General features: G+C 36.6%; 1 protein-coding gene across 1 annotated transcript in view; it reads left to right on the forward strand.

Moving 5' to 3' along the window:
- The window catches only part of SRFBP1 (serum response factor binding protein 1), a 70,230-nt gene extending 58,559 nt beyond the window's left edge, over positions 1-11,671 (forward strand). Inside the window, exons 5-8 of the mRNA XM_021546254.3 lie at positions 6,884-6,965; positions 7,859-8,594; positions 8,991-9,028; positions 9,737-11,671. Of these exons, the coding sequence (XP_021401929.2) occupies positions 6,884-6,965; positions 7,859-8,594; positions 8,991-9,028; positions 9,737-9,927 (1,047 nt within the window). The 3' untranslated portion in view covers positions 9,928-11,671. The remainder of the gene's footprint in view (positions 1-6,883; positions 6,966-7,858; positions 8,595-8,990; positions 9,029-9,736) is intronic.
- Positions 11,672-13,471: the final 1,800 nt, after the last annotated feature.

A 13,471-nucleotide genomic window follows, 5' to 3' on the forward strand; every position in this document is an offset into this window, starting at 1 on the left:
TTGCTACCAGGGAACAGAGGAGTGAGAGTATGTGGGAGAAGAAGGGAAGGAGGTGCTTCAGTCACTGGAGCTGAGGAGGGAGCAGCAGTGACAATGTGTGAACTGACCCAAGGCCCCCCATTCCCTATCTCCCTGTGCCACTGGGGTGGAGGATGTAGAGAAAATGGCAAGTGAAATTGAGCCTGGGAAGAAGGGAGGAGTGGAGGGAAGGTGTTTTAAGATTTAGTTTTTAGATCTCATTACCCTCTTCTTATTTAATTGGCAATAAATTATTACTTCCCCAAGCTGAGTCTGTTTTGCCCATTGTGGTACTTGGTTAGTGGTCTCTTCCTGTCCATATCTCAACCCATGAATCTTTCATTTCAACCCTTGTGTTGCTGACTAGGGGAGTAATAAAAACAGCTTCACTGGGCACCTAGCATCCAGCCGAGGTTTCAAGATAAATAAAGTATTATCCATGTACCTCTGTGCTTGAATTACCATGATAAAAGAAAACAATGTAAATTAATATAAACTGTGGTAAGCATTGAAAATAATAATAAACAAGTTTTCCTGTGTATCTTGATGTTTTGTAAGAAATTGTTCAGTTTTAATTCTGTAGTTCTTCACAAAATATTGTCTTGATGAGTTATTGCAAAGGTTTTAGATATGTTCAGACATTTTTTTATCATCAAATGAAAATTTTTCATCAGCCTACTTTAAAAATGCTATATTGTGCAATTAAAAAAATTCTACTGAAACCTGGACAATTTTCTGAGATCCATAAAGAATTGATTTCTTTAAGAACTTCTCACCTGTCATGCTATTAAGCTTTTATAACTGGTACTTTATAACACCTGTACGATCATTTTTGTGTTATGTTGAAAATAGTTAAAGCTTGAGTGAAAACAAAGTAGTAGATTATTATAAAATTAGAGGTTTTGGCAGATTTGTCATAATTTGTCATCATTAATGCCAGACACAGTCAACTACCAACCCCTTGCTGTCAGGAGCTGAGACAGCAATGCTGTCATGAGTGATACCATTAACCGGTTGCTTCTCATACCAAAATCTTCACCATGTCTGAGGCCGCAAATCACAAGCTGTATGCCTTAGACATAAAGCAAGAGGGAGAACTAGCTGTGTTTCACAGTCAGAAAGTAACTTCATTCACGTCTTGTTCCAAAGAAGTATGAAGTCATGGTATAGACTTGGGTGGCCAAGCCATGATTTGGCACCTTCAATTGCACTGTGACTTCACATTAATCATATCTACTGTTACGAAGGACTGCTGTAGCTAGTTAGAATTTTGTAAAGAATGTGTGTGTATTAATAGGTTTTCTATTTGTTTTGTTGGTTTTTGCTGGTTTTTTAGTAGAGAAGTCTTCTCCCAGGCTTCTAAGAAAGGATATTGCAATGACATCTTCTTTGGCCTAGAACTGGGTGTTACTTTTTCTATACTTTCTCTAGGTAATATTGACCCTTTTATTTTTCACCTCCTTAAATTCAGGGTGTTGTTAACATTTGAAATTAAACTCCTTCTAGATGGTTTAGAAACTAGTATGACATTCTCCAAGGTTGGTTTCTCTGTCAGGTTTTTTCCATGTACTGCTTGCTTCCCAGTGGGGTGTCTTGCTGTCTCCATTTGCATGTCATTGTTTCAAATAACTGACTAATGACTGATGCAGAGCCACAAAGCATTACCACTTTGGTAGCATCCTCGCCCTGAAACTCTAGTTTGTTGTCCTTATAGTAGAATATGCTTCTAATAACAGTCTTGTTTCTGATGAGATCTGTCTTTTGTGCAAAAGTTGGTTGAGAAACAGAATATGACCTCTTTCGTATTATTGATTATAACTACAGCATAGAGGGTACCACCAAAAGTAGTCTTAGAACAGAAAGATTATTCAGAATTAAGCAATGGTCAAAAGTCTACATTTCATGTTCTCAGATTAATCTGCCCTTTAATTCATCCTGGAGCTCTACTGTCTCAGGCTTACTACCAAGGCATACCATTCAGTTCCTGCAATCCCATCTGCCTTGAGACACTCAGTTTCTCATTCTCACTTTATTACCTGCATAGTATGAAGCAGGTTCTACCCACAAAACTTCTGCCTGATGTTTATGTCACACTGCTCCTTTTTTTTTACCCTGTGGTGCCAGCTCTCAGAACAATTCCAAACTTCTGGCCTGTCCCAGCACATCTCAAAACTTGCATTGTGAATCTGCTTTTATCTTTGCAAGTTTATCCATCCATTTTCTTCACAGGCATTGCCACTATTTGCCAAGTTTGTCTCTCTTATGTGGGGCTTACATGTGTGTTTGATAACAGATGTTTTTTATATTATTTGTGGAAATAATGCATTATTTACCAAGATAGAATTTTAGAGTAGACTGTCTTCAGGTAGTTTAACTGTAGCCAGCAAGTGCCAGGCAGCTGCTCACTCACCCGTGCACCAGCAGGATCAGGGAGAGAATTGGAAGGATAAAAGCTAGACAACTCACAGGTTGAGATAAAGACAGTTTAATAGGGAAAGCAAAAGTTGTGCACAATAGCAAAGCAAAACAAGGAATGAATGCAGTGCTTCCTATGCCAGACAGGTGTTCAGCCATCTCCAGGCAAGCAGGGCCCTACCAGATGTGACAGTGACTTGGAAAAGCAAGCACACCATCACTCCAAATGTCCCCTTCATTCCTCCCTTTACTCCCCACGTCATGCACTGACTATGATGTCACATGTTCTGGAATATCCCTTTGTTCACTTGGGGTCACCTGTCCCAGTTGTGTCTCCCTCCAACCTCCCATGCCCCCTCAACTTCCTCACCAGTTGGGCAGTACAAACAGCAGAAAAGGCCTTGGGTCTGTGTAAGCCCTGCTGAGCAATAACAAAAACATCTCTGTGTTGTCAACTCTGTGTTCAGCACAAATCCAAAACACACAGCCCCATACTTGCCTCTGTGAAGGAAATTAGCTCTACCCCAACCTCAACCAGCACAGTAAATTAAAATTTCTCACTGCAAAGTGTGACTGTACACTCCTCTGCTTTGCTCACTTTCCAGTGCCTCAGTTGGACATTGGAAGAGGAAGAATGTTCCTGTAGAAAGTACTAGCACATTCTTGCATAAAAAATAAAGAGTGCAAAATAATACAAGAAGTAGCATGAGTATGTCAGAATAACAGTGCAAAATTCTAGTATCTAATTAAACGTCCAAAAGATGGGAAGGAGGGAGGAAAGTGTTCTTGATTGTAAAGACAGTTGGCATTTCTTTGTTAAGTTTTTTTTCTATATTGTCTATATTTCTAAAATATTTTATATACTGGAAAATAATTGAGGGAAAATAAATTGAGCATGGGCTCTGCCAAAAAAAAAAAACCCAAACCAAAGCAAAACTAAAAAGCCCATACACAGAAAAATGAGAAAATTGAGAGACTGTGACTATCATATTGTGTGTTTGTTAGTTGGTGGCTATCAGTGTGAGTAGTGTTTGTGAAGTATTTTGTGCTAAGGAAAAAAAATGTGATTATTCCATATGGATTGGCTTATATATGCTTAAAACCTTTCTATAAATACTTGAATTAAAAGACACCAGATGCTGCACAGTAGCTGCTGCTGCTTTGTGAACGTCATGGTATATTCTTTAAAGCCCACAGGAAGTAGCTGAGGGGAAAAGTGTATTAATTAAGTTCAGAAATAGATTTTCCAGCTATAGGAAAGTCTCCAAAGAAAATAGCATATGATCTTCAGAAATGTGAGCTTTCTGTCCTGAGAATCTGGTGGCAGCATGCAGCACTGTCACATGGGCATCAAAATTCAGATTTCAAGTTCTTAGAGCTAAACTAGCCTGGAAATAAGTCAGTCTGTGGCCCTTGGAAATGGACCCATCTTTTGACCTGTCCCCTCTGGCCAGTGTTCATAGTTTTGTGGACAGTCTTCAGAGAGAACATTTTTCCAGTTTCTCTTGACCTGAAGAAATAATGTAGCAGAGACTTGAGGGGAAAGTACTAGAACTCCCAGATGCTCTGCACTTCGAACTTGCAATACACAGAGTATATTTTATAAGCTCTAAAACTATGGCAAAAGAATTACAAAATGGCAATTGCTTTCCACTGGTTGAGAAAGATTTATGGCTGGCAAACTAATTAAATGTTTCCGCATTTAGAAGTACTGACTCTGGTGTATTTGTAGTGCCTTCTTTTGTTCTGTTTCCTTCAGAGCACTGAAGAGTGACTCTCCTGCACTAGCAGTTGGTGGGAAGTGTCCCATCTCTCTTTATACAATATAGATATATAACTGTTTATAGTGACATGGTTCTGCTGGAAGAAAATGGACATGCGAAAAAGTAACATTCACCACTGAGCAGTCTTATGTGGGTCATGTGAGCTGCTTTAAGTGTGAATTGCTGATGTATTGGGTATCATGTGTGTCATGGTGGTTTGACCCCAGCGAGCAGCTAAGCACCCAGCAGCTGATCACTCACCCTGCCCCTGTGGGATGGGGAGAGCATCCCGGGAGCAGAAGTCAGAAAAACTTCTATCTTAAGATAAAGACAGTTCAAGGAAGAAAGCAAAGCTGTATGTGCAAGAAAAGGAGAAGAAGGAATTTATTCAGCACTTCCCATAGGCAGACAGATATTTAGCCACATCCCAGAGAGAACTGTTTCACTTCACATAATGGTTACTTGGGAAGATAAACATCATAACCACAAACATCTTCCCATACCTTTTTGTTACCTCAAGCTTTTATTACTAAGCATGACTTGAAAAGGACTTGATATCTTTTTGGTCCATGTGGATCAGCTGTACCAGGGGTGTTCCATACCTATGGTAGGGGCAGAGCAAGAAACAGAGAAGGCCTTGATGCTGTGCAGACACTGCCCAGTAGTAACTTAAATACTGATGTGTTACCAGCTCTAAAATGTTTTAGTCACAAACCTAAAGCACAGCACCATCTTGTCTACTATGAAGCATGTTAACTCCATCCCAGGAGAAAGACAGTACCATTTCTACTCCTTGTTTGTTTTCACGTAACACCTATGGCTTGGGCTCCATCTGCTGTGATGATTGCTTAGGAGAGGAGAGGTAGCATGCTCTGTTGAGTTGATGGCACCAAAATGAGCTTAGTTTGGGTCACAGGGCACTTGGTCTGGTTCTTTATCAATATCATCCTCTTTTGATTCCAGTGGCTTTGCCTGTGATATTTCCATAGCACAAAACTGAAATCACAGAAACAATTTGAATATAAATCTATTGCAGTACCGTCAATAGGAAGAGAAAAAGGTGTGTTTTGTATGTCTTTTCCACTCTCTCCCAGAGAATTCTACTGCAGGCTCTAAGAAATCTTCCTGATAAAGGTGTGTTTTACAAATCTGTTGGACCTACTTTCCCTCCTTTCAAAAAAGAAGATTAAAAAAAAAGGAAACAAGGAAACAAACAATCACACATCAGAACAGAAGACAGAGCTGTCTTTGGAAAAGTCTTAGGTACCATTCATTTAGCTTTTCAAGCAGAGTGATCACAAGAACCTGAAAATGAGAGCTTTTACAATGGTCATACTTGTGATTTCCAGTATTGAAAACAGGAAGTCAGAAAAGAAGTAATTCCAGAAGATCATATTTCTTGTTTGAATCAGTTTCCAGAGTTCCAGTATTCTACCATGTCAAATTTAAGATTTTTTTGTCTCCATGGTCAAGTTAGACCTTGCCTTTCAGTGGTTTACGTGTATTCCTTCAATGTCATGCTGTGTCATTTTGCCAACTTTTATGGGATCAATACTGTAATTCTTGCAAGCTGTTGCATTCCTTCAAGCAGAATGCCTTCTATCAGTATAATGTTCTTTATTCATTAATTCATTAATGAATTAATTTTCTTTGCACTTATATGAAATAGTAAACATAAAATCAGTGACCGATATATCTGATGTGCTTTAAAGGAAACATAAATTATGTTATCCCTGTTCAGTACCTGAGAAGTATCACATGTTGTGCATCTGCTATGTTTCTGTCAATGTTTAGGTAGACAGATTTTAATGCATTTAGAATGATGGTTGTGGGAACTCAAAATGTCCCTCAGACATTTTTGAAGGTTCCAGGTCCAGGTCAGAAGCATTTGAGACCCTGGCAGGCAGCTGGAAACAGCTGTGATTTTTTATTTGAGCCATGGAATGATTTACCAACCTTGCAGGAAGAACAAGAAGTCACAAAAGTTTAGATATTATAGTAGAAGTAGTCACAAAGTAGAGGGAAGAATTTTTTAGTGCTGTACAGGGGGGTTTTAACACCTGTACACGGGGGGTTTCTGTTTTGTACATGGGGGTCAGAGGTTTTAAGATGGAGGGATCTGGACCTGCCCTGTCCTCCCTCTTTCTTCTTCCTTACCTCCATGTTCTTGGTGATGTTGGCACCCAGATTGGTTTAGAGTAGAAAAGCACCTTGTAATATACGTAGTAGGTACTGGGGAAAAACTATAAACCTGTAACATGTAATGTACCATATAAAAGATAGCTGCAGCCCTGGGCAGGGAGAGAGAAGAAGAAGACAGCTGACAGGATGTCAGGGTGTGTGTGTGTCTCTGCCTGAGCTGCTGAGCAAACTGCAGCAGCCAGAGAAGACAATCTTTTAGATAACTCAAAATAAATTGCCTTGAGACCAAACAAGAGACTGCTGAGCCTTTCTTTGGAAGCATGGATTGGAGGAGAAATGTTTCCACCACACAAAGCCACCCTGCAACCTAGGGTGGTCTTCGACAGATGGTAATACATGACAAATAAAGTGTCATAAGTTTTCCTCTTGTTCAGTTCCTGATGAGAATCACATTAGTATGCACTGCATACTAATGCATAACTGACACAGACTTGTGTAGGTTGACTGTTCTGTTGACTTCATGCCTTTGAATTTTTCTTGTGCAGCCAAACTGTACTGCAGCTGAGCGAGCCATGGCAAGACTTGCAACACATCCCACCTTGAAGCCCAGATTTGTTGAACTTAAAGGTATGAAACATTTTATTGAATTTTTCTCTATAGCTTACTGTTACTTTGAAATGTATTTCTGACATGAACAACAGTAAAAAACCCACAAAAACTAAAAGCTTCTGTAATTAGCATAACTAGCTGCAGTGAACCAAGCCACAATCTTCAAACCATTTATATAGCTTGAATTTATATGGGTTTATATGTGACAGTATACAGTATGACATTTATTTAATATAGGGTAATTGAACAAACAGAGCTTATAACGAGAATTCTAAAAATCAAATAGATGTAATGGAGTATAACTAAATTAAAAAGGAACAAAAATGGATCATTGCAACTGGGTTTTCAAAGGCATTTAAAAGATTTTATAAATCACTTTCTTAACTTTCCCTGAAAACTTTGCTCAGAATTCTTAGGGTATCTTTCCTGGTTATGTAGGATTTCTCTTGTTCTCTCAAAACTGGAATTTTCCACCTAAAATTAATGTTTAAAAGGGTAAAGTATTAGTAGTAATGCCACAAAGTTACTTCATTAATAAGAGAGCATATCAAATACCCATTTAATTATATATGAACAAATTCATATTAGTTTACAATTTTATACACAAAGTAGTGTCTTATGAACATGATTATCAGCTGCAGATTATTTTCTGAATGAGAAGTTCATGATTTAGTCCAAATTTCATAGTGTATTTATTGATACACTAATATTTTCAGGGTTTTTCCTTCTCTTTTGATGATATTGTATTCTAACGTATCTCTTTTCCCATGTGTGTGGTAAATACTTCATAAGGACATACAAAATATGCTCAATACAACACATAGAAGTTGCAAAAATATTTTATTATATAAAAATAACTTAAGTAAATTCATGTGTAGCTGCAACAAAATATTTTTCTGCCCCTTGTACAGCTGCTGTTAAAGCTTTTAAGGATGCAAGAAAGAATCCAGACAAAGACACTCCTATGAAAAAGGATCAGTCAGAAGAACAGCCTAAATCAGTAAAATGTTTCAGTAACAGCTTGGATGACCAAACTTGTAAGCGGCCTCAAAAACAGCAAGGATGTGAACACAAAACAAAACTAGGCATTAAAGTAGAAACTGACAAGGTGGTTGAAGAGCTCTGTGAGAGTGAATATGAACAGAAAACTCTGGAAATGAAGAGAGTGTATGCTTCAGAAGAACCTTCATTTCAGGCAGTAGAAATGCAAATGGTTACTCAAAACAAAACAGGAAAGAAACTTGACTATCAAAAAAGGAAAGAAAATATGAGTAGGAAAAAAATAAATGCAATAAAAGAAATAATTTATGATAGTGACCAAGAGCATCCCAGTGAAAAGGAATACTTTGATGATAGTACTGAAGAGAGGTTTTATAATGAGTCATCAGATTCTGACAGTGACAGCAATGATGACTTCTTCATTGGAAAAGTAAAAAAGAAAAAAACAGCAGCAGTTAATAATTTTTCTTCAACAAAAGAAAAGGCTAGTGTTCAGAAAAATGTAATGAAAACAGAAAAGAGCACAGTGTCTGGGACAGTACAAGATTTGATCATGGAAGAGAGAAAGCCACTTGCAAAAGCAAGCAAGCTGGAGTCAGTGATCTGCAGTTCTTTGTCTACCACCTATCAGAAATCTCAGAACAGAAGGTAAACCTTTTCTCCATGTTATGTTTTCCATTCATTCCCTCCTTCATGGCAATGGAAAGGGTTGTGTTTTCTAGTAATCCTTACTAAACAAAGAGAATTAAACCTTAGAACATTTTCACAGAAACTACTCACTAGTCTTCTTAAGCTTTCTTGACAATTTCTTATATTCACAATAACATTGATTTATGCGTAGGATTTCTAACTAGATCTGCACGCAAATTCAATCACTTCTGAATACTACTTCTTTATTAACATGGGTGGAGCAGTGTTGAAGAAGCTTGCATGTTATGTTTGAAGTTATTCCGTGAGCGTTATGGTGATGATGATTCTTTATTCCAGGTGTTTGTAATCTTACAATTTTATTGAAAAATCTTAACAACTTCTTTTTCTTTTTAGAAATACTAAAGACCAGCCTCTGAAAAAGGAAAGAACAGGTATGTATTACTTAACCTGGTAAAACTAGGAGAGAAAAAATATTTTGAAATTTTATTACCTCTGCAGTCTATTCACGATGGGATATATTTGTTTCTTTTCAAGTTTGTGGCACATATTTTAACATTTGTTGTTAAAATGGTCTAACTGTTCACCTTTCATATCTATGGATGTTGTCTGCTATTTTCTATTCTCTCATATTAGAAATACTTAATATAATGTTTACACTGGAAAGTGCTTTTCTGTCTGTCATATATTTGTGCACAGTTAAAGGTACTAGATTGTTATATGTAACTAGTACCTTATAAGCAATTTCTTCAATAGCTTCTGGATATGGAATATTTTATTCAGTTTATATTCTGTGGTACCAGTTTGGAGTTCATTGGACTGAGGATATAATTCCAGTCATATTGAGTTACATTGTGTAACAGGCATTGGTTTATTGTGAAGAAAAAAGTTTACACTGTGCTGAATGTTTGTCTACATAGATTTAGAGTGTAGTCAGTATTAATAAATCTTAACTGTCTGCAGTCTACCAAGTAGCAATTTACCAGGCTGCAAGATGAAGAAATCTTGCTGTGAATATTCAGATGACTGTGTTCCCCATGGCTCATTATGAATTTTTTGAAAATATCTGCAATCCCAGGGTAGTTTGCATACTTTTATAAAGGTTCCTGATGTAGTTAATGTTTTGTTTTGTACTTGCACAGGTTTTCTTAAAAATGAAACAAAGCTCAAGAAGAAACCATTTTCAAAAGCTTCAGGGGATATTAAATGCAACAATAATAAAGCATCTTTGGAGCAGCCTCTTCATCCTTCATGGGAAGCAAGCAGGAGACGCAGAGAGCAAATGTCTCAAATCACAGCATTTCAAGGGAAAAAGATTAAATTTGATGACTAGACTATACATAAATGGAGGTTCAAAAAACATTTTTTTTGCAACTGCTCTTTGAGCATTTTTGTTATACTGTCCATATCCTTTGCAATTTACAAACCTGCAACTATTATTTACCATTGTAGAATATCAAGATTGTTTCATTCATTCTTTGTGCTGTTCATTAATGTAATGACCATTTGGTGCTGGTTCGTAAGTCCCATTATGTAGTGCCAACATTCATGAAATATACCCTAATGTGAACAAAGGATTTTTTAGAAACATAATTTGTGCCCTGTAGGAATAGTACAGATTATTTGGACAGGGGTTTGGAAGGCAATTTTTTTAATGTAAAAAAATGTACTTTATATGAGAATTTGGTTGTCAAAAGAAAGGTTCTATATTGTCCCATCTCAACTGAGACAAAGTTAAAGATTCTTAAACTTGAAGAGACTTCAAAAATTTACCAGTGTATCAGGTATCTGGCAACGTCAATTAGTTTTAAGCATAATATGAAAATTTCTGGGGAGAATAAAATACTGTGCTTTTAAATTGTGATCTCTGTCCTCTGATTATACTGCCAATTTGAAGAAATGAAGCAATGTCTTTAATATTTTGTTCTGGTAGTTATGTCTGGATTCTTCAACATGTGTGTCTTGCACTTTCTGAAAAATGTGAAAAAACTTTGTACACTAAGGAACATTTGACTTTTAAGTGCCAGTTGACACTGGGAGTTCATTTGATTAGAATATAGCATAAAAAGTTCATTGAATATGCTTCAGGTACTTTCCCTATACCTTATTGAAAGAAATTCTGAACATGTAATTAATCTTTAATAGTGTTGTTTTTTTAAATATAGTTACCTTTCATTATCAAATTAATTCATAAAGCTAATAAATGACTGGACTGTACTATTCATGTAGCATTTTGAGATGCTTAATGGAAGCCCTGCATCACCCCAAAGGCCCATCTAACCTAGTATCTTTGAAAGTAGTCAGAAAGGGGTGCTTTAAGGACAGAAGGAGCACACAGTGATACATCATACAACATTGATCTCTTCAAGCTTCCAGTTTACAGCTGAGCGACGTCTTGTGATACAGTAGCTTATAGTGTTTAATAATCCTTGATCAGTTTCCTTTCTTCAGATTTGCCTGCTCTTAAATCCCTGCAGACTTGTAGGGTATGTCATCTCTTAAGGTGTAGATGGCCTTCCAACATATTGCAGTCTGAAAAAGTCTAGTCTTTTTCTGTGTCTCAGACAAAGCCATCAGGCTTCTGGGCTGCATTAGAAAATGTTGCCAGCAGTATGAGGATCCTTGCCCTGGACTAAACACAGGTAATGGTACATTGTAGACATTCCATCTTGTGTTAAGTTCTTGAAGACTAAGCCTTCAAGTGGGTCTGTTCTGCATTAATATTTAGGCATGGTTTGCCCTACTTAGGCTTTCTTTTCTATATACTGAACAAATGTCAGTTTATGTAATACTGTCTTTAATGGCATTGCCTCCCAGAGAAATGAGAAATTCAAACCACCTTTCATTTCAAAGTGGTTTTGGTGCTGTTATTTTCACTGTTCTGTATGGAACAGTAATGAAGGCCAAAAGCTACAAAATAAAGCACAGAAACCTATTTACTGTGCTTTTGTAGGGTTATATTTTGCAGAAGAAGCCATGCATTTACCTGCTTTCTACAAACTTCAAGATTTTCAGATGCAAATGTTAATCCTTAAATCTTTAAATAAAATAAGTAAATAAATCCTAGATGAATGCCACACCTGGTATGTGACTTCTCTGCTTCCAGTGTAAGGCAAGAGAAATGTCTTTTGGTAGGTGTTGTAACAGTTTTTCATGGACAGCTTACCTTTCAGCAGATGAGTACCCTGTTTAAAGATCAAAAACTTAAAAGATTGCAAATAGTTTGGGAAAAACCTCAAGACTTTAAGGAGCCAATGTTCTAAAGTGCTTTTTTTGCATGTGCTTAAAAGGTTTAGGGTCATTGGTTTATCTTGGCATTAGAGCAAGTTTCTTACTGCATTATTACAGCTGTAATTTTGTAATTTGTGGCCATAGAATTCTCCCTGAAGGAAGCCTGACTTAACAAAACATCCTTTTTTTTTTTTTTTTCCCAAAAATATTCTGAGCTCTTATTTTAAAGAAAAGAAAAAAGACAACATACACTGAACATGAATGAGAGAAGAGAGATTAGGATACTGGCATTACTTCATATTTTAATGAGTTACTGCTACTTTCTGCTGGTGCTTAGTGACTCACCTGGATCACAGCTTTAATACATTATACAAATGAGTAGTGATGGTGGAGACTTGATAGTATCTTTTACATGTAACTGGTAATTTGTTTATGAACTGATAAATCCAGTGAACTTGCCTGGAGGTTGTTGATAAAGTTTAGAATGTTTTCTCTTCATTGTAACAACATAACATTTTCAGCATATATGTGATTTTAACTTGTATCTGTAGCATTGTTTAGACAGAGACTTCTCAGAAAATACTAGCAATTTATTTTTATAGTGACATGGGAAGTTATTCTTTTCTGTGATGATTAGATTTTAAAATCTTGATATCCATGCCTTTCTGTTCAGTACCAGAACATAGAAGAAATGTCTTGAGCCAGGTACATACTGTCAGATACTACAAGGCTGCTTCAGGTGCACAATTTTTTCACTTCAGGCTTACCAACAATTCAATCTCAGATTTTTCAGTGTGTTTTAAGACAGTAATTACTAGTTTAAATGTGTTTGTTTTTTTTTTTTTTTATAGCAAATGGGTGTATTATTGATGGGACCACTTTGTAGACTTCCAAACAGGCATAAATATTTCTTTAATCAGGTTTTATGGAATTATTAGATCAGGAAAAATGGAGCTTGAATGAAAATTCAGTTACAGCAACACTTTCTGGAGTGAAAGAATGAATCGTGGTAGATCTACTGGTGGTAGATAATTTTGAGATACTAAGCAGGTGGTCTAATGTAAAAATGAGATAGCAGAATGGAGGTAGAAGGTACATGTGAACTAGAAGATGCTTTATTTTCAACAGATTTGCATATGCTTTCTTCCATTATCACAAGCCATTTTTATTGCAGTTTTGTATTTGCACAAAAGTTAATCCACTCCAGGTTCTGTGGTGTAGGAATAGCACATGGAGAAATTGTCAGTTTGAAGCTCTTAGCTCTAATAAGTAGTAGAACATGAAATACTTTTTAAATAGAGAAACATTACACAATGTGGGTTATATCTGAAATAATACTACATTTATTTTATTAATTTTAAAAGATATTACATTGGTTTTGTCTCCATTTACATGAAGCCAAGAGTGCCAATTAGTTGGTATTTATGTGTTTGATGACTCCAGTAAGACTCTTTTTAACTATTAGAGCGAAACTATTTAGAGTCCAAGTCTCTTTTTAACTATTCTCTTCTGTAGTAGTGAAGGGACAAGAGATGCTTCACAACTCAAGACTGTTTTATTGGTTTAGCATACAGATTGAAGAGGCAGCAGGACACTGACTTGTACTGGCTTGTAGAGGTTGTAAATAACAGGATAAAATGTGTTTG

This window comes from Lonchura striata, chromosome Z (assembly GCF_050655825.1).
Source record: "Lonchura striata isolate lonStrDom1 chromosome Z, ASM5065582v1, whole genome shotgun sequence".
NCBI classification, from domain to species: domain Eukaryota; kingdom Metazoa; phylum Chordata; class Aves; order Passeriformes; family Estrildidae; genus Lonchura; species Lonchura striata.